Here is a 27,180-nt window from a genome sequence, read left to right as displayed (position 1 = left end):
TTGCCAATGCTGGAGTGATTTTAATTGGTTAATTATTTTCACTCTCACACCTACTTAATCCAATAAATGGTCAATGGGCATTTTCAGTAAGGTAGAAACCAGCCCAGGCCATCGTGAGAGCCACTCACACTCAGCCTCAGCCAAATTCAAATCACAAATCACCCTAATATGCACTTCTTTGGATTGAAACAAGAGCACCCAGAGAAGACACCATGCATGTACATAAGGAGAAAGTGAAAACAACCCACAGACAGCAACAAATCTCTGGATTCAAACACAAAATGTTGGATCTGTGAGGCCCCACTATCTGCTGTCCCACTATGCCTTTCTAATGCATCCTTAGGCTGACCAGAATAATTTTAAAACACTATCACTCCAGGAGTATGCCAGGCTAGTATCTTTTGCAGACCCCTAGCCCCATGTAGACTGTTTGCAGACTGCACTTGAAGTTAAGAAGCCTTCTCTTTCCTAGTTTTGTTTTTGGCTGAGTCATCAGCTCTATTTTTATATTATATTAATATTAAGACCATTGGCCGCAGCAAAGACAAATTCACTATTACAAGCCCATCTTGAACAATTACTCCTAATATTAAAGGATCAGCACACTGTGAAAACTAACAGTTTGATTTATTCATGCTTTTACAATTACAAAAAATGCTTTAAAAAAGTTTATTGTTCTAATTTTACATAAAATTACATGAAATTCACCATAAAGACATTAGCATAACTCTCATCTAATAGTCCTGCATTTCATGTAATGGAGTTGCACATGATTCTGAGCTTGTACCACACATTTTAACACCATTAAAATAGATCAAAATCTTTTAATGTATTTATTTTATTATTATAAGGTTGCAATAGGTGCCAAAAAGTTGTGTATAATTAATGCTAATTTGTAACTATTAAAGGTTTTTCCTGTGAATGAATGGTGCTGAATTGTTATAAGATTTCATGACAGATTCTGAATTTTGAAGAACCAGCATGAACAGAACATAGGACACTAAATGCGTATGTGTTTCTTGTGTAGGATTTCTACTTTCTATCGAGAGATCGCACAAAGGTCTGCTGACCTAATGTAACATTATGGCTTCTGTCAAATATCTTGCAGACTGCACAAGAACAAGAAAATCAAAAGTGCTGTCGTTGGACAAAACCAAGAGGCCTTTAACCAGCTTTCATTTTAGCCCCAGTTGTCTAACAGGACCTCAGCTCTGAAAGTAGTGTTCAAGAAATGAGCTTTAAATTTCAAGGAACAGTGAACTCACAGAAGGGATCCAAGCTCTCCAAATAATTACAAACAAAAGTATATGTAGATTCCAAAATTCTAATGCAAGTTAAAGACTTGAAAATGTCCTACCAAAGAGTGGCATCCCATCTGGGCTTTCACCTGATGTTTATAGACCCACTGCTAGTTCACACGAGACACACAAAGGAGTTACAAAAAAATGACAGATCTTAAGATTTATTGGAGAATGTCTTTTGCTAACTTTTTAACATATTAGATTCTTAGGCTCACAAGGTTTTTCTAACTGTGTTAAATAAGCAAGCATTACTGTGAGAGGTGCAGCCATGTTCAACTTATCCTTGAAAGAATGTCATAAGATTATCATGACAACAAATGCATTTTATGCTGACTTTTGGCTCTCTGGTTAAAAGTATGTAGACATTTCTCTAGGATGTAGGCTCTGACATTTAGTTTCTTCACCATTAATATATTCCATTCTTCATGTATGGACCACCCTGCCATACCTTTTTATGTAAATACAGTATACTTGCCTATAATTTGCATGTTATCAGCTAAAGATGCAAAATATGCTCTTGTAAATTTAGATCTATTATAGCTTTGTCTTAACAAAGACTTCTTAGTATATCTGTGATTACAATGAAAGAATAACAGCTCACATGATATGCTCTTTGTTAAATACATTTCTTTGGTTACTTGGAGTCTTAAGGGCCTTTGTATTCTAATGATAAAATTAACTGGTGATCAAGAGGAATTTGGGATCAAGAATTTTTCCCTGTCAGATGCTGGGGAATAAAATTTCATTGATCCATTTATTGTATTCACTTAATGAAAATTTATAGTGGGTGGAGTATTGGATTGCACGTAAGAGTCTTCTCAGAAGGTCACACGCATGAATCCACTCTGTTTTAGAGTCCCCAGATAAAATAATGTGCATGCTGTTGGGTGGAAGGCTAACATTAAAATATCCTCAGAAAGCCCAACACGGATGTAGGATAATGTGCCTACTACGCTGAAGCAGTGGCTGGGTCATGAATGGAACCAGCATCTTGGAACACTCATTCTTAATTACAAACTAGTCATTCGCTGTTAGACTATGGTCATGTCTACTTTTTGGCATTTTTTAAATTTAATGTTATTTTGCAAGAGTAGGGAACAAGGCAGGAAGTGGCAAAAAGTTTCAAAACTCCACATCCCACAAGTTCTTCAGTTTCTGTATCTGGTTTTCTTAGTTCTTCGCTTACATATCATTAAGGTTTCTTGTTAAAAAGCATTTAAGAAACATCAACGTATATCCATTCCTTCTCCATCTCTGAACTGTTCCTGTACAGGTTATTTACAAGTAATAATGTACAAATCTATGAAAATGCTGGATCAATTAAACTTAATATCCTCTGATGGCCACATTTCCATAAATTGTAGAATTTGATAACATTTGTGTTTTTCTTCATTAACCTCTAATTTAGAGTCACATCCAGAATACAATTTAATTCTAAACTTGAAAACCCTTGAGGATGGTTTATCTAATTTGTCTTCTGAGCTTCTTGCAGAGAGCAAGCTGTCACAGAAGCGTCTAACGTGCTGTCCAATATCAAGACAGAATAATTCTGACATTACAGAGTAAATGTTGCTAAACGTAAGCTTTGTTTTCATAATTATTTTTAAAAATGTCTTTTCATGTTAATTATTTGTAGCTTGAAGCATTCATTATAGTGGTCATAGTTAGTAAACAAGCTAAACAAGTAGGTTTCGATTTGTATGCAGTTTCACAAAACTGACAATAAAATTTATTTCGTAGGCAAGTTGGCACTTGTGAAACACACTGAAATCTTGCTGAAAGGCGCTTATTGGGTGTTTAAAGACTTTTGGAGTTAGAAAATAAGGAATATTGCTCCCTAAAACCTAGTTTACATGTCTGTTTTACCTGGGTTTTTACTCCAACTGCATTAACACATATAATATGCCGGACACCAGTAAAATCAATACTATTTATGCCTCTCATTCACAATTTACTGTGTTTTCTTAAAAATGTGACATGCTGCATATTTTCATCATGAAGATACATTAAAACGCACCATTGTACACATTGCTGGGTGCTCTCCACAGGAAAAATCCCTTCCCCATGTTGTTACCTAGAAACTGCCTTGTCCTGGTGGAGGTTTTCCACATGTTGTGTGCTGTGGAGCTCTGAGTTTCTTTTTAATTTCTGATCCATCATTGAGATAGCTATCATCATAATTTGCAAAATGGGCAGCGCAGTATGTAGTGTACTACCACAACACATGGCTGGCAACACAGTGTCTACAATGGAAAGGAAATTTGTAATTTTTAATTTTTCTTTAAAGATCTCTATTTAAATTCAAAATGATGGGCAGAGGCACGTGGAATTAATGTATGAAAATATTAACAGACAGGAAACAAATTCCTTTCTCTTGTGTCAATGGCATGATAGCGAAACGCTATTTGTTTTGCAAATTTTTGCAAAGCCAAACACTGTGTTTCATGGCAAATTCAGTTTAACATGAATCACTTCACTCCCCACTACTCATAGTGCACTGCATATGAAGACTTGTAATGTAATGACTAAAGTACACATATAAATTTGAATATTCTGTTACATAAGCAAAATGGTGTTCTTATGAGATATATTTGTCAAAAGACTTTGATAAAAAACCTTAAGTCTCGCTTCACAAAACAGCAAGTGCATAGCTAATATTTCACAGAAGATGCCTCCCTTCTTCCCACTTTGTAACCATTTTTTGGAAAATCAGTTTTGATACCACTAGTGGAGCTTTTTAGCTGGACATCTGAAAGCGTAAAGTCTTGGGAGTTGAGCTACACTGGTGGAGATGACAATGGACCAGCCATCACACTGGTTCGCAGTCTCAACGACTTCTTTCAAAATCATTGTCTTTTCTCAGTTTTGCAGCACATGTCTTCTTCTTGTGCTTGTGTCCATTAACATTTTTCAAATGTTTTCTCTTATTAGGTGATGTCAGGCAAAGTCAGAACATGACAGAATAGGCAGTGTGAGACATTTCACTGTCTGAGCTGATGGATGAGGAGCCAGTTTTTCTTCTGCTGTTTCGAAATCTCTCCATACTAAGTGTCCTTCTTGGGAATTCCAGTTTGCATAGGCTCTTAAATAGCCTCACCAGTTCCTTTCTGAACTTCACTCCAACAAATGCATACAGCAGGGGGTTAAGGCAACAATGTATGAGCCCTAAACTCTTTGTCACCATAATGCCAATATCCAAAATCTTTTCCAGTTTGCATTCACGCTTGATAGCCTCCATCCGTACAAGGCTGTCGATAAATGAGAAAATGTTGTAGGGGGCCCAGCAAATAATGAAGGCTGCAATTATAGAAACAATGACCTTGAGGGATTTCTGTTTTTGTCGACGAGTGGTGTTGCACAGAGAGCGGAAGATCATGATGTAGCAGTAAAGCATGACCAGTAAAGGCAAAGAAAAACCTAACAGAACATTAAGCATTTGCAGGCCTACTCGCCACTGGTCAGCATTCAGGTGACTATAGTTATTGGTGCAAGTCAGCACCCCGTCGATTTCAATAACTTGACCGTAGTACAAATTCACGCTTGAAAAAATGATGCAACTAACCCAGATCACAGCACAGGCTAGGTAGGTGTGTAGCGAGCATCGTCTCCAGGACAGGTGCACAACATGGACAATAGCTAGATAGCGGTCAAAACTGATACAGGCGAGGAAGAGGTTACAGCTATACAAATTAACTGCAAAGATGCCTTCTGTGATTTTGCAAAATGAGTTTCCAAAAACCCATCCAATGGTGGACTGCACAGAATTAAATGGGAGGGTAAGAACCAGCAGGAGGTCAGCCACAGTTAGGTTCAGTAGAAAGGTGTCAGTCAGAGAGAAGCTACGCCTCTTGTATCGGCATACCACCAAGAAAACGAGAATGTTTCCCACCAGGCCAACCAAGAAGACAATTGTGTACATGATGGGGGTATATGAACGGTTGAACTGGAAGGCTTCATCCTGAAGACATGGTGCTGCATCAGTTTCTTCATCTGGGTATGAGGAATTATAATAATCAGCATCCTGCAAAAACATAAAGCAACAATCAGCAAGGATTTGAGATTTAGACTTATCGGGTAAAACAACAACACATTACAAAAGAAAGAAGGGAAAAAGCCTCAGGAGGACAAATCTATCAGTCTCTTTCCTGTATCTTCTTTGTCAAAATTAAGCTTGTGGGAACTGCAGCTGATCCCATCAGTACCAGAGCAAAGCAGGAATGAACTTTACATAGAGTACAAGTCCATTGCAGGATACGCTAATGCACACAAACAGACGACTTTCATTGGGTCAATTGAGAGTCAATAGCTGATGTAATGTGGGATAAAAACCAGAGTCACAAAAGAAAAGCTACACGCAGATACAGACAGACAATATACGCTCCATACAAACAGTAGTTGCCCCCAGTACCCAATACCCTGGAGGTGTGGGGCAGTAGTGTTAACCACTGCATTTTGATACTACCAGGACAGGACCAGCTCTTAAGAAAAATTACAGGTTTTATAGAACACTTCTGATGCTTTCTCATCAGGCAAATTCTCCAAAGGGTGGGAACAAAGTGCCAGGTTATAAATGTTGGCTTTGTAATGTCTAGATTTGTTTTTTTCTAATTTTGGCGGTTTGTATTTGTACTTTTCTATTGTTATTTTATTTTTTTTATTGTTTCTTGCATATAGTCATCATGGTGCCATTTTGTGAATTATACTGGTGCCATTTGGGAGACCTTTTGATGGCTGTAGTCAAATTCTCATTGGAACGTGTATCATTGTCAGTCATGTAGTTCTGTGGCCACCAAAGTATGTGAGCAGATAGAATTCAAGAGAAACAAAAGAAATAAAAACAAGTGACTAACAAACAAGGGCCAAAACCAGAAATAAGGTTAATCTTTAATCAAGTCAAAAAGAAAAATCACGTGGCCAGAGACCAAAGAATGGAATATTAGGCCGTTTGCCAGAAAATTGCCTTGAAAAGATTGCACAAAATGTTCATTTGTTTATCCACAAATTTGGACAATGAGATTCATGACATGTCAACTTATAAACTTTCACACCAATAATGCAATTGGATGTGACTTCCAGGGACACACTCTCCCTAACAGTGCCCACTTGTGCCCTACTAACAAGATGTCAAAATGGCAGTGTCCACAAAAACAGAATGGTGTCACAGTAAAATAAATAAGTACCAGATACAATATTATCCCTGAAATCCTTGATATTTAAAACATAAATCCATCCTAAAGAAGTTGGTCAGAAAAGCAACAAAATCATCACATGTAGATTTGTTATGTCATTCCACGTGACATCATTATGGGTCCTCATCTTTTCTGTACTTTTGACTATACTAGGAAGGCCTTTCAATAGCCAGGAATTTTGCTCTTGTTTTCTCAACTACCAGGTTTCTCCCATGTTTTGGTGTTTGATAGTTGGCCTTCTTGGCACAACCTCCTTTGGCTTCTTTTGTTTGCCCCACACACATTGTCTTCATTGCCCAGTTAATTTCATGTTCTTTGTCCTACTAGATTTCCAACTTGCTCAGTACGTGAAAGGTGCTCCAGGGAATTCTACACACTACAAAACTATACCTTCAGGTCAAGATGAGTCTGGAGATTCATTGAAGGTGTTTTTTTCAAGAAATAACTGAACATATCCCGGGAAAGAGCTTGACTGAAGTAGAAGTTACCATACATAATGTTAAAGGATGACCAAAGCCTTTCCATAGGAATGAAAAATCAAAAAAGAGATCTTCTTAATGTGTTTTTGCTTTCTCCTAGACAACAACAATTCACAAAGAAATAAAATATTGACATTTTCTTTTGTCTCACACTTCTCTGATTTTTCTCCTGAGACAAAACACCCCACATAGGAAAAGGTTACTTCTGAAAGGTTCATCTTTGGTGGCTCGAGATGCTCATTTACAGTATGTTTCATTTAAGAATGAGCTTTGTCATAGATTTTTCTTCTAACATTCCTTAGGAGAAAAAGCTTAAGACAAAAAGGAGACATGAGATATAACTTAGGTAAAAGGAGTCAAAATTGAGAATTTGGTTTGAAAAGCATGTTATATTTAGCAAAATCTCTTTCTAAAGTTGTTGTAATCTCTTTAAAGACTTCATATTGTTTACTTATTATTGGACTGATGTCTTTGTCGATTGTGATTTACGACATCTGCGATATGATTAGTTACATTTCTTTTGTATTTCCAACTGGAGCACAGGCAGGTGAAGTGACTTGCTGATAGTTACATGGAGGGAACCGTGGAATTTAAACACATAATCTTAGGGCCTGAAGTTCAAAGTCTTAACCACCATGTCATATTGCATCTTCCAGAATGACTATGATCTAATTGGAGCACAGCACTATAAATTAAAGTAGCTAATAGTATTATTCAGAAAGAAGAATTACAATTTTGTAATCGTAGTAATGTGTTTCATTACCACAAATGGCTGTCCATTGTGAGACTACTGTGTTATGTCTTGACATTTGTTTGCAGTTTGAAAGTATTTGCACTGTGTGCTCAGTAAAGTATGGTGAAATGTATAGACAGATCTTTGTGGTAATAAAACACTTTACTATGAGTACAAAACTGTACTCCTATGCCTCTCAATAACACTATGAGTTGCTGTAATTTATATTGCTTTGCTCATTCTGGAAGAAAAGCAGGAAGTGTGGCATAATGGGTAAGACTTTGGAGTTCAAACCCTGAGGTTGTGGGTTGAAAACCCACTACTGACACTGTGGGACCACAAGCAAGTCACTTCATCTGCCTGTGCTTCAAGTGGCAAAAGAAATGTAATCCTCACATGTTGGAAGACCCCTTGGATAAAGATATCAGTCCAATAATAAGTAAAAAAATATGAAGTTTTGAAAGTGATTAAAACAAGACTAGAAAGAATACCATGATTTTCAAAGTAAATTCTCAATTTTGACTCCTTTTACATCAGTTGTACCTCATGTCTCTTTTTTGTCTAAAGCTATTTCACCAAAGGAATTTTAGGAGAAACATCTGTGACCGAGTTGCTTCTTAAATGAATCATAAATGAGGATCTCTTTTAACTCTCATGAGCCATCAAAGATAAACCATTGAGCAGTTACGTTTTCTTATGGGATAATATTAGATGGGTAGGGGGTCTGCATAGGAGAGGTGGGAAAGTTAAAGGCTTTGTTCCCCTTTGTGTGCTTTCCTTTGTCAATTAATTTTTATATTTAACGTGACAACCAAGACAAAAATGAAAATATCAGCTTCTAACGCCTAACACACTAAAAAGTGCAAAACAAAAAAAAAGGCTAACAAGTACTGGAGTAGAATTAAAAGTGAGCATGAAATATTCTTCACATCAAAGTTGAAACTGGCAGATGTGTACATCTCTGTTCCTTTTTTGTAAGTTAATCATTCTACCCGCACTCGGACAAATCTTTGCACTTCTATAAGTGGCTTTTTTGCTGCAGTTACGGTTAAACCAAAATGCAAGACTGCTTGTTCCCAGAATTGCAAAACAAGTGCCACCATAAACCTAATGCCAGGTGGCATCATTTATATATTTTGACATTTCTTTTGAGATAAACCAATAAACTGTAAACACACTGAGTTTATTTTATCTTTCATTCTTTCTGTGCATTGAAGAGATGCAAAGAGGAACAAAGGCCATATCTATCTATCTATCTATCTATCTATCTATCTATCTATCTATCTATCTATCTATCTATCTATCTATCTATCTATCTATCTATCTATCTATCTATCTATCTATCTATCCCTTTCCTGAACATCTTTTTTTGTTTGCACTTGAGTGTCCCAGAGGCACCAGGCAGAAGCACTGAATCATCCCTGAATGACACATCTTCTCTCTAAGTGATTCTAGATGTGGCTGTTTTAAAAGCCATTTCATTCTTTGCACTTAAGACTAAAATTCATCTTCTTTTCAGCTTGACACATGCCAGGAGGCTTCATCTTGTTTGCAAAATTGGATACACTCCATTGTTTACATACAATTTTCAAGAATGCCTCACTTTCAAAGTTGCGCAGTGTTAAGCAATACTACCTCGCTGCTCTAAGACATCCCTGTTTAATTCTTGGTTTGACCATCATCTTGTCTGTAATTTACTCATTTGCTACAGTATGTGCTCAAGTTGGCTTACCTCCAGAATCCAAAGACATATGTTTATTGAGTTCATTGTGAATCACAGTAAGTGTATGAGTGTGTTCTGTGAAGCATGGCTATTCTATCTGGGGTTGAATTTTGCCTTACATCCAGTGATGTTATAATGGGCAATGACCCCAAAGATCAGGGCTGGTGCTACCATTTAGGTGAGCCAGCTAGTTGTCTATGGTGGGGAAATACGGGTATTTTTTTAACATTACATATCCTGACTTATAAACACTACAAACACTCAATACAAAACCAAGGAGAATTCCTCCACCCGCTATTTGATTTAACATACATGGACCTAATATATGTATATCTGTGCGCTTGAAAAATTCCAAGGTGGACCCCACAATGTATGTAACTCATGTTGAGTGAAACTCCAAGGAGAACCCATCATGTCGCTTGATTAACAATTTGTGAGCAAACTGCAGTGCTTTAGGAGAAGAACCAAGGAGCCAACAAAAAACAAAGAATAATGGCACTTATTTGTTTCCACCAAGCCATGGGGCAGCATGATGGTGGAGTGGTAAGGAGACCAGGGTCCACTTTCTAGGTCCTCTCTTTGTGGAGTTTGCATGCTTTCCCAGTGTCTGCGTGGGTTTCCAATGGGTTCTCCGGTTTCCTCCCACAGCCCAAAGACATGCAGGTTAGATGAATTGACAATGCTAAATTGGCCCTTGTGTGTAGCTTGTATGTATTTACCATGCGATGGACTGGCGCCCTGTGCAAGATTTTCCCTGCCTTGTTCCCGTGCAGGTTTTGTTCCTTCCTCGCGTCCTGTGCTAGCTGGGACAGGCTCCAGCAAGTAACCCTCATCTGAATTAATCGGGTTAGACAATAACATGACTTCAGGCCTTGGAAACAAAAATGCGTCAGCCAGCCAGTTAATGCTGCTGTAGTGAACCAAGTGGGTTACGAACATGGGTGGGTGTCTCAGATCATCTGGACAAATACCGTACCTCTGGATAAGTAGACAAACACAGAAAGGAATCATACATGAAGCAAAGCACACATTTGTTACACTAAATTCTGATGTCCATGCACATAGCAATAAATGTAATTACAGAAATTGATATCTGTGTCATTAGATCACTAGATTAGATCATTAGATAACAAATATTATTACTAGTAGAAACAATCCTTGTATAACGTTCTGTTTTAGAAAGTCTAGTGAAGACCTGAACAAGTTCACCCATCCATCCATTTTCAAACATATTTATTTCAGCTGCAGGTTCTTGCATGAGTGAGTTTCATCCTATTGTAGGTGCATGCAGTCTGACATGCTAAAGATCAGACTGCTTGATTATTTTAACACCCTACCTAAATTAACCTTCTTAGAGTTTGCAGCCATTGTGAGATTCAAAGCATTACATCTGATAACCATTCACACCACCACCATTCAATTCACATCATATGCAAGTAATATTTTGGGTCTGAGTTTCCTGTAAACACCTATAAAAAGTAACAAATATACTGTTTCAATTGCATGCTTAATTGTTTCCAAGCAGCATCCTGTAAATGAGTGAAATTAATAGTGAATTTGCAGTTATTTGAAAAAGCATTTTAAAAAGACACCTAAAGGATAGATTTACCCTCTAATTCAATGCTTTAGTTTTTAGTACATTTGAGAAGTAAAGGAATATCAATATTATTAAAAGAACCAAACTAATTCAAGGAGCACTTTCTGCTTGATGAGATGTTGAATCACTTTATCAAATTACTATCGCAAAGCACTCTAATGACTTGTCCCCTCAGGAAAGCAGCATCTAAATCAGACCAGTGAGACTAAGCAATGGCTCCAAAGTTCAGCGATTTAAGCAATGACTGACTGCAATGAACACCAGCAGCTGCAGAGAACCTTGGACTCCAAAACCTGTGACTCTATAAAGGAGAAAAATTTTTCCAGTGCAACATGCACACAATTCATGCAAATGAAAAAATAATGCTTTACATGAATGATTGAAAAGATTTTTTCATTACTTACGAAATCATACTCCTCGGTGTGGCTCATAATGTGTGGTTAGGCTCTTCAAGTTTGCCTCTCAGCCCCCTGAGATGTTATGATGGAGCCACAGCTTTGCATTCACTGTTAAGATAAGAGGAAGCTGACAATTCTTGTTTTGTGGCTGAAAGATCACAGTGGCTCATTAGACTCTAATTAAAGAGAATGGTGGCTCTGCTAGTGTAACTGTGAAATTATAAATAGTGTTCGCTGAAAATCACCTTACACGTTTTTAATTTCAGATGGGCTATATTTTAAGCCTTATTCAGACAAGCGCTTGTAATACTGTGAAATAAAACTATAATTATTTTTGCATTGATAAAATTTAAAAGTGCTTATTTAAAAATGAAAATCTTGATTATTAAAGAAAAAAACTAAAAAAAGTTGCCTGTTTTATATTAAGAATAATTATTGTTGAGGAAACAAAAGATTTCTTCACTCCTAACACAATGAAACCGACTTTTTTTTTGGTGAAGTGAAAGTTGCTGACCAGTCTGATTCTTAGATTCTCTGTTGCTTCACATCAATAACACAACTGCTCATATTCCAGTGCATAAACAATGTACAGTGGGTACGGAAAGTATTCAGACCCCCTTCAATTTTTCACTCTTTGTCATATTGCAGCCATTTGCTAAAATCATTTAAACTAATTTTTTCCCTTATTAATGTACACACAGCACCCCATATTGACAGACAATGCCACTTAGAATTAAGGCCAAAAAGTTCTATCTTGGTCTCATCAGACCAGAGAATCTTATTTCTCACCATCTCAGAGTCCTTCAGGTGTCTTTTAGCAAACTCCATGCGGGCTGTCATGTGTCTTGCACTGAGGTATGTGTGGAGACAACCAGGCACTGCTCATCACTTGTCCAATACAGTCCCCACAGTGAAGCATGGCGGTGGCAGCATCATGCTGTGGGGGTATTTTTCAGCTGCAGGGACAGGACGACTGGTTGCAATCGAGGGAAAGATGAATGCGGCCAAGTACAGGGATATCCTGGACAAAAACCTTCTCCAGAGTGCTAAGGACCTCAGACTGGGCCGAAGGTTTACCTTCCAACAAGACAATGACCCTAAGCACACAGCTAAAATAAAGAAGGAGTGGCTTCACAACAACTCTGTGACTGTTCTTGAATGGCCAGCCAGAGCCCTGACTTAAACCCAATTGAGCATCTCTGGAGAGACCTACAAATGGCTGTCCACCAACGTTTACCATCCAACCTGACAGAACTGGAGAGGATCTGCAAGGAGGAATGGCAGAGGATCCCCAAATCCAGGTGTGAAAAACTTGTTGCATCTTTCCCAAGAAGACTCATGGCTGTATTAGCTCAAAAGGGTGCTTCTACTAAATACTGAGCAAAGGGTCTGAATACTTAGGACCATGTGATATTTCAGTTTTTCTTTTTTAATAAATCTGCAACAATTTCAAAAATTCTTTTTTTTGTCTGTCAATATGGGGTGCTGTGTGTACATTAATGAGGGAAAAAATTAATTTAAATGATTTTAGCAAATGGCTGCAATATGACAAAGAGTGAAAAATTGAAGGGGGTCTGAATACTTTCCGTACCCACTGTATATAGGAAAAATAACAATGGGATGTTAGTTCATCAGATTTTTGCTTGAGATTGTTATGGATAGATCTTTGCAAAGGTGAAGACATATTGCTTAGAAATGCATATGTTCTCCTCCTTAGGGTCTGCACTGACCTACTTCGTGGTATCCTCTGTTCAGTCTGTCGTTAAGGTTGCAAAATGTGCTGCTGCTGTGAAAAATTTCCAATATCATTCCAAAGGAGATGTACATGTACCTCTTCAACCTAATGATTTCAGACCAGTGGCTCTTACATCCCATATCAAAAAGACCTTTGAGAGGCTGCTCCTGAACCACAAATCCTCTTATGTAAGAAGACATGGACTCACCTGCAGTTTCCCTATCAGACATAGAATAGAGTGGAGGATGCAATTATCTGTCTGCTCCACAAGGCTTATTCCCACATGGTCAAAGCTGGCAGCACTGTGAGGATTATTTGTTTTTGATTTCTCCACTGTCTTCAGTACCATCCTGCCAGCCCTGTTAATGGGTAAGCTTAAGATATGCAGGTGGAATAGGCCTATTATGTCCTGGACAAAAGGACTATTTGTTGGGCAGGTCACAGTTTGTAACACTCAACGACTCTGTCCCTTATATGGATGTGAGCAACACGAGCAACTCATGGAAAAGTCCTGTCACCTTTTCTCTTCACTCTGTACATCTATAAATACAATACCAGGTCACTTCACTTGCAGAAATTCTCAGATGATTCTGCACTTATGGGGTGTATTAATAAGGAGATGAGACAGAGGATGGGCACCTGGTGAAAAAGATTTTTTCTTACAAGGAGATTTGTCTGCGTCTTAACATCAGGAAAACCAACCAAACTGGTCGTTGACTTTTGTGACACCAAAGGGCCTCTCTGCTCAGTCACTATTCAGGGAGTGGATTTGGAGGTGGTACACTCCAGTATCTTAAACTTAATTCCAAAAATACCTCAGAATGGTCTGGATATTATTTTAAGATATCTGGAAATGCAAATGAGAAATCTTAAATTAATTTCTGATATCTTCATATTGACTCACATTTCAGAAATCTCAAATTCATTTCATGATACAGTCGAACCTCGGTTCACGAACGTCTCTGAACACGTACAAATCGGGTTACGACCAAAAAGTTCTCCAAACTTTTGCATCTGTACATGACCACACACTCGTTTGACGAACAAGCCAGTTTCCCCTTCTGGTTTGTATGCGGCAATGATTTCCGCACTTGTTGCTTTGTTCTCGGTCAGACGTGCATGCTTTCGCTGTGTACTCTTTGTGAGCTATTTCATTTCCCTTCCAGTTCGTATGCGCCATTGATTTCTGCACGTGTTCAGTCTCTCCCTGTAGTACATTGTTCTCGGTCAGACGTGCATCGCGCTTAGGGACTCTACCTCAAAACTGTAACCTCCTCTCCACCCAGCTTCCTGCCAGAACTCGACTCATGCAAGGTTAGTTTTCTTGGTTGTTTATTAAAAAAAGTGTTTACAGTGAGTGGTTCATAAGGGTATAGCGTGAACTCCTGAAAATGTTAGTTTTTTTGATTGTTTATTAAAAAAAGTGTTTACATCGAGCGGTTCGTAAGGGTATAGCGTGAACTCTTGCAATGTTACTTTTTTTGGTTGTTTATTAAAAAAAGTGTTTACATCGAGCGGTTTGTAAGGGTATAGCGTGAACTCCTACAATGTTAGTTTTCTCTATTCAAGGTTTTCTCAGTGTTATTCAATGTTTTTACATTTAGTTTACTATTACACTGTGCATTCTATGGTATAATTAACTATTTTTGTGCTTAAAAATCTTTAAAAAAAAATATATTTACATACAGTTTGTACGGTCCGGAATGGATTAATTGTATTTACATACAATCCTATGGGGGAAATTTCTTTGGTTCCACTGTATCTTCAAATGAGCCTCTACTCTATTTCAAACATTTAAAAATGTATGCATTTCAAGAAATCTTGAATTTTATTTCTAGATATCCCAAATGCATTTCAAAATACATTTCAAAATATATGAATATCATGTCCAAATATCTACAAAACAGTTTTAAGATATTTAAAATTTTTATTTCCAGATATCTTAAAACATCTTCAAGATATCCCAAAATAACTTCATGCTCATTTCGAGATATCGTAAATGCATTTCAAGATATCTTAAAATAGATCATGTGACACATGCACTTCAGAGGACTTCCTCACAGGCTCAGTCAAGGTGTGTAATAACCCACAGGGACAAGAGGAGGCTCCATCTCTAATACTGTCATCTCCTTCTTTCTCCACAGTACTGAGAAGCTGCCTAGTCAGGGCAACCGACCCCAGCCCTTCTGGTTGAGAAAACATAAAAAGCCGGATGTCACGGAAGGAGGTGTCATTACTGGCTTGAGCGATCACTGGATGGAGCTCCACTAGCCATCTGACCTTGGCTGTCCAGCTCAACAACCTATCTTGGTTTTGCTTTGAATACCCCACATAACAGGCAGCAAGCCAAAGAGTATTTTGTTTTGTTTTTGTTCTGCTTGTGGACAATAAAATGACTTGGTTGGCATCCCAAATTTTCTTGAGTAGTGGAGCTGTCATTGCTGCACCTAGCCATAGTAAGAATTCCTATGGAAAGAATAGGAAAATTTACAGGAAGATACTTTGGAATATCTCAAAATGCATTTTAGATGTAGTATCTTGAAATGGATTCAGAGTTGTTATGAGATATCTGAAAATCTATGTATGATGTAAAGGAACATATTTTAAGATATCTGGAAATGAGTATTTGAGATATCTTGAAATGGACAGGTATTTATTTTGAGATATCTAAAATGTATTAGAGACAACTTAAGAAAAGTAGTGAGCCAGAGTGAGGGGGCAAACAAGCAAATGAGAGAGAGAGAGAAAGACAAGGAAGAGATGGACAGCTAAGATTGCATCCTCAATGCTCTTCTCTAATCACACGATTGTACAAACCCCTGGACCACACCCTGACCGTTTAGTAAATCAAAAAATAAGGAAGTACAGGACACAAATAAGAGAAGAGAAACAGAAAACATCTTCAGAAAACCAGAAGGGGCAAATAAGAAAATAAGGTAAAAATCAATCAATTAATGTAGACTTGCACAGAGTGAGGTACTTTGGCAGGGTTGGAGTGCACAGTTAGTTGGTTCACCTTCATGTTTGCTATGTTTACTTACAGTGGTGCTCAGGCCAAGACAATTCATGAGAATTTTCAATTTGATAGAAAACATAATTGATTTATTAAGAAATAATTGGAATGGTGAAGGGTAGGTTGAAATCTTAGGAACACTGTGTTAGCATCTGGTGTTAAACAAGAAGAGATCAGAGACTGTAAACTTCTCTCTGACTTTATTTCATTAGTTCAAACAGAAAACAACCTAAACTCTTTCATGATTTATTTTGCAAGGACACCGACATGTAAATACACAAGAAGTGCAGTTAAGATTAACTATCCATCCATCCATTTTCCAACCCGCTGAATCTGAACACAGGGTCACGGGGGTCTGCTGGAGCCAATCCCAGCCAACACAGGGCACAAGGCAGGAACCAATCCCGGGCAGGGTGCCAACCCATCGCAGGACACATTAAGATTAACTAGCAAGCAGAAAATAAAATTTAGATTTAAACTTATTGCAAGTGTTAGATCCTCATATGTTTTTCAATTTTTTGTCAAAGTACAACCAACTGTGCATCCCAGCACAGTTTACGAGAATCACAAGAACAAAGCAGAAGCAGGAATATCAGCAGTCAGAGGCCAGCTTTACATTACCAGGTCTTGATGCTCAAATCAGAACTTGAGGAGATACCTGATCTGACATCTATGCTGGTTACATCACACAAACTAGACAAGGCATTCAACTTCACATACACATTCAGATTACATGGTATGCATGCACTGTGCATGCTTTCTAACATGGTTTTCACAAGTAAAGAGTAAACCTGAATGTCGGTATGCTTTTTTTCTGCTGATGCTCTTCAGTGTTCCATGTTTTCTAAATATGGTGAATCAGTGCAGGAGCATAAAGCCATTATGTCTCAGCATTTTCTGACATGATTTCCTCCACCTCCATTCACAAAAGAATTTGGAGTCAAGAGTGGTGGGAGTGTATTATTAACTGCTTTAATGAAGCAAATGGCTGAAGAACTGACAATGTAATATTTGTGCAAGCATCTCTTACCACAAGTGTGGTAAGGTGTTGCATGATGCCACAAATTAACAAAATAAAATAACATCTTTGAGCAGAAATGTTAATGTTTTTGAAATGGAATTTAGCACCATTTATGAAACGGGTCTGTATATGATCTCGAAAAATGTGGCTTTTCGTTGTTTATGCAAAACTCTGTTCTGTGGCAGATATGTAAAAAACCATGAATTATCAGAGTGGTGGTCAGTGGGGGGTTAAGGGGACAGTGTAGCATCTGCATGGGCCTGTGTTTTCATATCAGTTGGGGAGGAGGGGGGGTCCTACTGCAACAGCAGATTTTTGTTTTAATCACTTTCAAAATCAGAGAGTCATTTTTATCATTTAATTGATCTATTTGTTTAATTTGCTGACCTTTCCTTTCCTTCTCTTATTTTGCATGATGAAAAGTGCAATGATGTCAAATTAACATTTATAAGAAAATAGTAAGGATTTGTATTTTTTTCACATCTTTAAATACTTAACTCTGTCATTTTCATTTCAATTCATTTTTTTTTCTGTGGACTTTGCTCTCTTAATTTAAACCAAATGCTTCGAATTAATGATGAGTAGAATAAGCACTAAGGTTAATTCAGTGCCATAACCTCAGAAAATCTTGCAATTCTAACACACACAAAGTGTGTTCAATTAAGAGCAGAGTGACACCGAAATCGTAAACTTTCAGGATTAAACTTGAGAAGTGCTGCACTATACTGATCAACTTACAAATCAGTAGAAAATGTTATCTAAACTGCAGATATTGGTTTGGAGGGGTTTGCAAGGATGTGTAGTTCCTGAATGATTGTGGTGGGCTACTCTGGACAAAAGTCCTGGACCAATTTTTGATCATCCTGGGATGGCTTCCAGTTTTCATTTGATGGTGGCCTGGCAGAACTGATTCTAGCTCTCTGCAAACCTGTAATGGAAAAAGTGAATTCAGGAAATAGGAGCATTAATGTCCACTTTTTCAGCATAATTTAACTTATTTGTACTCTTGAAATGTGTTATGGCAACTTCAAACAATGGGAAAATACATTGTCAGACAATTATAGGAACAATACAAGCATACATCAAACACATTTATATTAAGGTAAATTAGAATGGCCAATTAAACATTCAGTATCTTGGGAATGAATGAGAGCATCAAGAAGAAAAAAAGGAGAAGGAGAAAAGACAAGATCTATAGAGATTTACTTTCAAACTATAATAGAATATTCATTATAATACTAGGCGGCTTCGCCCCCTGCTCGCTTCGCTCGCCAACCCCCTGGCCTGCCGCTTGCGTATGTGGATTTCACTTTCACCAAACAACAAATCTTTTCATTCTTACAGATACGCCTCTTCATTGGGAACAAACACTACTTTTCCCTGATGGCAACATGAATTAGATAATCTACAAGTCTCCGACTTAAAGTTTAAATCCGAACAATATATTCAATCTCTTTTCACCGTTCCATTATTTTACCGAGTAATAATTTCCATTTGTTTGCACTAATGCAATATTTACTATAATTTTTTTGAGACTTTCAAATTTTAGAACTTTCATTATCTCTAACCTGCTCTGCATGTGTATTGCGCCGACGTTTTTGAGTTCTTTACGACATTCTACTTAGTCATCTACTCTTTGTCTTTTATTTCTGGCCACCGGGCATGGTTAAATCTCTTGGCACAAAGTCTTGTCTCGCGGGACATGAAAGTATCTCTCTGAAAAAGTCACGTCTCGTCCCAGGATTTTTTTATTATAATTGAGAGATAACATAAAATTAACCTAATTGTGGGTTTCAGGGGGAAAAGCAAGCTCTGGTGAGGTTCAATTAGTTTCCATTATTAAGTGGTTATCAAACATACAATGAAAGAAGAATTGCTTCATTTGATCCACGGCCACCCATTTGTAAGGCATAAGGGCACAGAAAAAACTATGTATTGCACACACACTATCTGTTTCTGGCCATTCAAAGCACATGACATTACAGATTATTGTTTGTGCCGCCTTACCTGCTTATTTCTTCACTTCCCTGTTACACATAATAGAACTGTAACAATTTGTTATTTGTCACCACTTTCATGTAATAAACCTACACTGGACAACCTTGAATGTCAGAATGATGTTGGTATGTTTGGTGGGGTTGGATTCCTTTTCCAAACATGGCAACCTGGGCTCTAGGAAAGACGAAATGGCCACCATAGTGACAAAGTGACTGTTTCAGAAGTATATCCAACACCATGGAATCCTAGAGGTGATACATATTGACCAGGGTCACCATTTGGAATCGGACCTAGTCTGTAATTAATCAAAAACAAAAATGACCCACTGTCTTCCTCAATCTGATGGTATTCTTGAAAAAATTAGCATATCTCTTTAAGATCAGTTGAGCAAGTACATCCTACAGCATGCATCTGAGGGAAATACACACTTGAGAAAAATTGAATTGTACATGCAAGTAACGGAATTATTGCCTATTTTTTGTTATATGGACAATCACAACTACTACCTGTTGATATTCTTTCTGGCTGTAATGCAGGCCATAATTCCTGAATTCCTGGTGCTTCAAAACACTTTGTCCAATCATTGAAAGAAAGCTTATAACAAGCGGCCAGTGGTGTGGCAATGTCAGAAAGCTTATTACAATTCCAAGATTTCATTACACCCTTTAAAAATTGGACAAGTAGTGTTGCTCGATGATTCACCAACATTCGCATAAGATATCCACTGAAATGTAAACAGAGACACAGAAAACAGAGGGCACTTTTGTATAAAATTGTGGATATGAGAAATCAGCCATCTTCAACAAAAGTTATCCACTATAACTACCTGAACCGTTGCATAGTCAGTGCAATAAAAATATCTCCAAATTCTCTTCAGTTGTAGACCTATGCCTTGTGAAAAGAGGGATAAAAAGTTTAAGAGGGGTCACCCCATTAAAAGGTCTCAATTTCTTTAATACTTTCGGCTAGCATTAGTTCTTCAGGCTCAAAGGACAACAATTAAGAGACAATATCAGTATCTTCTTGTGATCCTGCTCTTTTATTGGATCCCAACTGCACTGAAGGGTGTGCAAATGATATAAGTCAATAAGATGGCACTGCTGGGAGGGCACAGTGGGGAAGCAAGAAATAGATTTTGATTTGCAGCTTGTTTGCAGATTAAGTTTCCAGTTGAATATGGGAAGAAAGAACTAATTTGAACTCTTGGGCAAGAAGGGGGAGATCAAGAAAGAGACACATGAATTATGCCTGCTTGAGTGGACCTTTTTGTTGTTTGTTTTTTTAAATTTTTTGCTGTAAATAAGGCCTTCTTAACAACACAAAGTCTTCAGCCTGCTTGTCTTCTTTATTTATTTATTTTTTTTAATTTTTTATTGATTGTATTGAAATCACACAACATTCCATACAAATAGATCAATTTTATAAGAATAGGATTGAAAACAAATCAATCCCCACCCCTGAGAAAGAGAGCACAGGCAGCAGAATAAAACTTAAACATAGTAAAAATAAGCAAATAGATAAATTAATAAGTGACTATAGATAAATGGAGAAGAAAAAAGAAAAAAAGAGAGAATAGGGAGAGAATCTGCTTCCTCAGTGCTTTAAAAGTTTATTCTTAAATGTTATTGATTAGATCCTGCAAGGTTTGGAAAAATTTCTGCACAGATCCTCTAAGTGAGAATTTGATTTTCTCCAATTTCAAATAATATATAACATCAGTTGCCCATAGACTTAAAAGGGGAGAGTTAGGATTCTTCCAGTTGAGCAAGATAAGTCTACATGCCAATAGTGTAGTGAAGGCAATCACAGTTTGTTTGTCCTTCTCCACTTTAAGCCCATCTGGGAGTCCACGAAACACAGCTATTAGTGGATTAGGAAGGATTGTGTCACCAAGGCTGTCTGAAAGGCATTTAAAAATCTTGGTCCAAAATTATGTTAGTTTGGTGCAGGCCCAAAACATGTGACCCAGTGAGGCTAGAACTTGATTGTAGCATTCACAGGTTGGATCTTGCCCTGGAAACATTTTGGACAATTTTAAGTGAGATAGATATGCTCGACATATAATTTTTAGTTGAATAATTGTATACTCCTGCGGTGGGTTGGCACCCTGCCCTGGATTGGTTCCTGCCTTGTGCCCTGTGTTGGCTGGGATTGGCTCCAGCAAACCCCCATAACCCTGTGTTCGGATTCAGCGGGTTGGAAAATGGATGGGTGGATAATTGTATGCTTTGCACATATGGACCTCGAGTGAATTCTCTGCATTGCTACCTTCCAGTCCTATTCTGATATGTTGAGTGAGAGATCCTTTTCCCATTGTCCTCTTGGATCTTTGAAAGGGAGGAACTGTAAAATGGTTTTAAATATTGCAGAGATGCTGTCTAAGTCCTTGAAACTGATGAATATATTTTCCAGCATAGAGGGAGTTGGGAGATGAGGAAAATTGGGCAGGTTCTGTTTAACAAAGTTTCTAATTTAAAGATAGTGAAAGAAATGTGTTGCTGGAAAGTTAAATTTAGAATGTAATTGTTCATAGGATGCAAAGACGTTGTCTATGTACAGATCTCTAAGTGATTTAATCCTAAATGTTTTCCAGACAATAAAAACTGCATATGTTTGCGATGGTTGAAAAAGGTGGTTCTCGTGCAGTGGTGCCACCGATAAAAGATTCTCTATCTTTAAATGTTTCCTACATTGGTTCCATGTTATGAGTGAATGAAGCACAATTGGGTTATTAGTATATTGGTGATAATTTGCATTTATTGGGGCGCAAAGCAAGGAATATAAAGAGGAACTGCAGGATTCTATTTTTATTGCAGACCAAGCCTGTGTATGTTCATCTATTTGTTGTAATGCCCAGGTTTTTGTATGTTTGCTGCCCAGTAATAAAATTGAAAGTTAGGTAGAGCCATGCCACCTTCTGCCTTTGGCCTTTGTAGGGTCGCTCTTTGGATACGTGGATGTTTTGAATTCCAAATAAATGTGGTTATGGTTATGGTTAATTCCTTAAAGAATGATTTATTGATGTATATTGGAATATTTTTAAATAAAAAGAGAAGCTTAGGGAGGATATTCATCTTAATAATGTCAATTCTTCCAGCTAAAGTGAGATGAAGGGTTGACCATCTATACAAGTCTTGCTTGATTTTTTCCATACAGACAGCGAAATTTTGTTGATAAAGAGCTTTATGTTTACTTGTGATGTTTACCCCTAGGTATTTGAAGTGATCTGCAATGATAAAAGGGAAGGTGTCCAATCTAATATTGTGTGCTTGAGAATTCACTGGAAAGAGCACACTTTTAGTCAAATTAATTCTGAGACTAGAGATCTTTTGAAATTCTGTTAGTGCTGTTAGGACTGTAGGCACCGTATTATGTGGGTCTGATATATACAGTACCATATCATCTGCATATAGAGAAATTTTCTGTTTAAGTCCTTCTATGATAATCCTCTTTATCTCATAAGCATTTTGAATGTGAACTGCCAGTGGCTCAATGGCAATTGCAAAAAGTTGTGGTGACAAGGGGAATCCTTGTCTGGTACCACATTCTAGTTTAAAGTAGTCTGAATTAATCTTCTTAATACAAACTGAAGATTCTGGATTGGTATACAGTAGATTAATCCATGCACAAATGTTCGGGCCAAACCCAAATTTCTCCAATGTAATGAAAAGGTAGTTTCATTTAATCATATCAAATGTTTTTTCTGCATCCAAGGATAATAAAATCTCTGGGATGTTTGACTTCGCAGGTGAGTATTTTACATTAAACAGGCGTCGAAGATTGGACGCTAAATCCAGTCTGATCTTGTGATATTAGTGAAGGCAGCACTTTCTCCATCCTTCTAGCTAGGACTTTGGAGAGTATTTTGATGCTTATCTGCTTATAGTCAATCAAACTATGTGTGACCAGAATCTTGTTAGTTAAAAGTGCACCATATGAGCTCTCGTATGTTTGGTAAGTTGCATTGCCTAACTGTGCAAGCTGTCTTGTTGATAAGAAGTCGTAAATTAAATTTACAACAAACTATAACTATAGTTTCAACTTCCATACAGGAAATCATTTTTTTCCCTTAGTCATATATATTAACCACACTGTACTATGACTTCTGCCTTGCATAAGTAGGTTTTTAAATTATATTATATTATATTATATTATATTATATTATATTATATTATATTATATTATATTATATTAATCATTCTGCTTTGAACTGTTTTTTTGCTTGTGCTCAGTGCTGTCAGAACAGGTTTATACACAATGCCCTGTGACAAGACAAAGCAAGTATAGATGGTGGATCAGTGGATAATACATTACTACTGGCTATTTCTGAATACTTTAACAGACTACTAAATATAATAGTTTCAATTTAAAAACACATAAGAAGTCTGTTCAATGTGACTCGCCTAATTTTTCTTTACTTAAGTACTTTTACCTCAGGTAAGGGATGTAATATTTGATCCTGGACATGAACGTATCAAACTGTTCTGATGGAAAAATCAGAAATGAGTCAAGCTATATAAAATAGTTTAGGAAAATGTAAAAACACAAGGGTTAGTGGAAATTGATTAAGGTGTCTACAAAGAATGCCAGTGAGAAGATGGTAGATCAAAATGAAAAATGGGACCCTCATCATAATGCTAGAGACAAAGGCAAGCAATGTCATCAATGGAGCAAAAATGAAATGGATAGATAGATAGATAGATAGATAGATAGACAGACAGACAGACAGACAGACAGACAGACAGACAGACAGACAGACAGACAGACAGACAGATAGATAGATAGATAGATAGATAGATAGATAGATAGATAGATAGATAGATAGATAGATAGATAGATAGATAGATAGATAGATAGATAGATAGATAGATAAATATTTTTTTGACCTCAGAGGAAAAAGAGCCTGCTGTGCCCTTTCTTTTCTAGTTCCTCTGTGTTCTGAGACCAGTCCAACTGTTTATTAACGCGGACTTCCAGTCACTTGTAGGAGTGGACCACCTCTACATCCATACATTGAATAGTGACTGGGCATGGAGACTCTTTGGTGTGCTGAAAGTCAATAACCACTTTCTTGTTTTTGCTGATGTTAAGATGCAGGTAATTCTCTTTGCACCAAGAAACAGCTTCTCCCACTGACACCTATGCACTTATGTCTCATCCACTTTATCAATAAACCCCACAAATGCAAATTTATCTGAAAATTTCTGCAAGTGACATGACCTGGTATTATATTTGTAGCCGGAGGTGTACAGAGTGAAGACAAAGAGAGACAGGGCTGTTCCTTGTGTTGCGTCCTGTTTTGCTCAGTTCTGTATCAGAGATGCTGTTCTTAAGTCTCACAAACATTGGTCTACCTCAGGGGTAGGCAACTCTGGTCCTGGAAGTCCACCGTGGCTGCAGGTTTTCATTCTAACCTTTTTCTTAATGAGTGACCTATTTAATAATAATAAATAATATATTTTATTTATATAGCACCTTTCCCATGCTTAAAGCACTTACAGAATATAAGAAAGAATGGCAGGGTATACAGTATATAGCATTGTACAAACCAGATCAATAAATAAAGAAGATTACGACAGTGAATTCAGAGAAAAAAACAGAAAACATAATTGATGGTCTAGCACACACACACAGGTTACATGAGTATTTTGATAGAGAAGTAAACTGAGAGAAGGGTAATAAAGTCAAGTAGAGCTAAAAGCCTTCCTGAACAGATGAGTTTTGAGTTGTTTTTTAAAAGAATTAATGGAGTCAGCTGACCTGATTAATTTCGGTAGGTCATTCCAGAGTCTGGGTGCTATACAGCTGAAGGCCCTGTCACCCATGGAGTGTAGATTAGTGAGGGGTACAACAAGATTGCCAGAATCAGAGGACCTTAGTGAGCAGGCAGGCACATAGTGATGGAGAAGGTCACTGATGTAGTTTGGCACAAGGTTATTTAAGGCTTTGTAGGTTATTAGTAGGATTTTATATTCGATTCTGTAAGACACAGGGAGCCAGTGGAGACAGAGCAGGATGGGTGTGATGTGCTCGCTGCTGCTGGTTAGAGTAAGGACTCTTGCAGCTGAGTTTTGAATAAGCTGGAGCTCTGATATAAGATTAGAAGGGGCACCGGCCAGTAGGGAATTACAATAATCGATGTGGGATGTGATAAAAGCATGAACAAGTTTCTCAGCATTAGAGAAGGAGAGGAAGGAGCGAACACGGGATATGTTACGGAGGTGAAAGTAGGAAAGATTCTTAATGTGATTTATGTGGGCGGAATAAGAGAGGGAGGAATCAAAAATGACACCAAGATTTTTTACAGTAGAGACAGGCCTGATGAGATCACCGCTAAGATAGACTGGGAGATAAGGCTATAGGCTCATTTTATTAAGTTGCAATTTGCAATTTGCTGGAGTTCAGTTTTATTGCAATTTAATTTTAAAAAGTTCTGCTCCATCCAGGTTTTAATTTCACTGAGGCAGGTTATGAGCTGAGAAAGCTCTGATGAAGTTCCACTTTTAACATTGAAGTAGAGTTGAGTATCATCTGCATAAAAATGATAACCCAGTCCATAGCTATGGATAATATGGCCAAGGGGGAAGCATATAAATACAGAAGAGAAGAGGGCTGAGGACGGAGCCCTGAGGGACTCCTTGTGTGACTGGCGCTGAGCTGGATCTGCTGTTGCCAAGACTAACAAACTCTTGCCTATCAGTCAGATAGGACTTGAACCACTGGAGGGCAGTGCCAGAGATACCCAGCATGTTCTCCATTCTGGACAGTAGAATGTCATGTCTGACCGTGTCAAATGCTGCAATGAGGTCTAATAGAATTAATATGCTTATATGTCCAGAGTCTGCTGCCATAAGCAAATCATTGGTTACCCGTAGCAGAGTAGTTTCACAGCTGTGCCACGCCCTGAAACCAGACTGAAAGGGTTCCATCAAGTTATTAGAGCTTTAGTAATTGGTGAGTTGGGAAGCTACAACACGTTCGAGAACTTTTGACAGGAAAGGTAATTGGGAAATAGGCCGGAAATTGTTAAGATTGTCAGCATCAAGACCAGACTTTTTTAACATTGGTGTTACAAAAGCAATTTTACAAGTAAGCGGCACAGAGCCAGTGTCAAGGGATGAGTTTATTATTGTTGTAACAGTCGGGATTATGGCATGAAGGCAGGATTTAAGTAGTGTGGTGGGGATGGGGTCCAGTACACAAGTAGTCGGCCTCATCTTACAAAGCAGGTTATTAACAAACAAAGATGTGACTGGTGAGAACTTAGAGAAGGAGCTGGATGGAGTGGGAAAACGGGGAGAGATATACACAGATGATGTATTTATGTTAGTTGAATTATTTAGATCTTTAATTTTGATATGGAAAAAGTGGAGGAATTCCTCACAGACTTCAGTAGAAGAGGTAGTTGGGCCAGATGTGGGTTTGAGTATTTATTAACTACAGAGAACAAAACCCTTGGGTTATTGTGGCCAGTTTCTATTTTTCTGCCATAATGGGTATTCTTGGCAGCAGTTAGTGCTTCTCTGTAAGCTCTTTGGTGGTCAGAGAAAGCCTGGATGTGCACGGTGAGGCCAGTCTTACGTGACATTCTCTCAAAGCGTCGGCCAGCTGCTTTCATAGATCGTAATTCTGAATTATAGCAAGGAGCTGAACATTTAAAGGAAACCTCCTTATGTTTTAAAGGAGCTGTTTTATCTAATGCTGAATGAAGGGCTGAGTTATAGTGGTCAACAAGACTATCTAGTGTTGACGGAATAGGTGCAGATAGTAAAAGATCAGAAATGGATCCCGAAAGGATAGAGGGACAGATATTTTTAAGGTTTTTGTAAGAAATTTGTCATTTACAGGTAAGAGGAGGGAAAGGCAGTGAAACAGTGAAAAATACTGCTTTATGGTCAGAGAGCCCCAAATCAGTGCTGTAAATGTTGGCAACAGATAGTCCAGAAGTGCAGATCAGATCCAATATATGACTGCCAGTGTGGGTGGGAAAATC

At 37.8% G+C, this 27,180-nt stretch overlaps 2 protein-coding genes across 2 annotated transcripts in view; one reads left to right on the top strand and one right to left on the bottom strand.

The window, feature by feature from the left end:
* Positions 1-608: 608 nt before the first annotated feature.
* cxcr3.2 (chemokine (C-X-C motif) receptor 3, tandem duplicate 2) lies at positions 609-11,745 on the bottom strand. Its single transcript, XM_028822523.2, has 2 exons — positions 11,427-11,745; positions 609-5,322 (listed from the first exon to the last, which is right to left on the bottom strand). The coding sequence occupies exons 1-2, from the start codon at positions 11,451-11,453 to the stop codon at positions 4,249-4,251; spliced, it is 1,101 nt and encodes a 366-aa protein (XP_028678356.1). The 5' UTR covers positions 11,454-11,745; the 3' UTR covers positions 609-4,248.
* A 4,209-nt stretch (positions 11,746-15,954) lies between these two features.
* The window catches only part of cnfn (cornifelin), a 47,070-nt gene continuing 35,844 nt past the window's right edge, over positions 15,955-27,180 (top strand). The window contains exon 1 of the mRNA XM_028822525.2: positions 15,955-16,091. The gene's annotated coding sequence lies outside the window, so the exon portion shown is untranslated. The remainder of the gene's footprint in view (positions 16,092-27,180) is intronic.

The sequence above is a fragment of the Erpetoichthys calabaricus genome, chromosome 17 (assembly GCF_900747795.2).
Source record: "Erpetoichthys calabaricus chromosome 17, fErpCal1.3, whole genome shotgun sequence".
Lineage (NCBI taxonomy): Eukaryota > Metazoa > Chordata > Cladistia > Polypteriformes > Polypteridae > Erpetoichthys > Erpetoichthys calabaricus.
Note: the sequence above shows the minus strand (reverse complement) of the source record. Positions and strands in the feature narration are given on the sequence as shown.

Coding starts and splice junctions, on each gene's coding strand:
- cxcr3.2 (XM_028822523.2), bottom strand. CDS start 11,453: ATGAGCCACACCGAGGAGTATGATTTC. Junction 5,323..11,426: donor ACACCGAGGAGTATGATTTC/GTAAGTAATGAA, acceptor ATGTTTTTGCAG/GATGCTGATTATTATAATTC.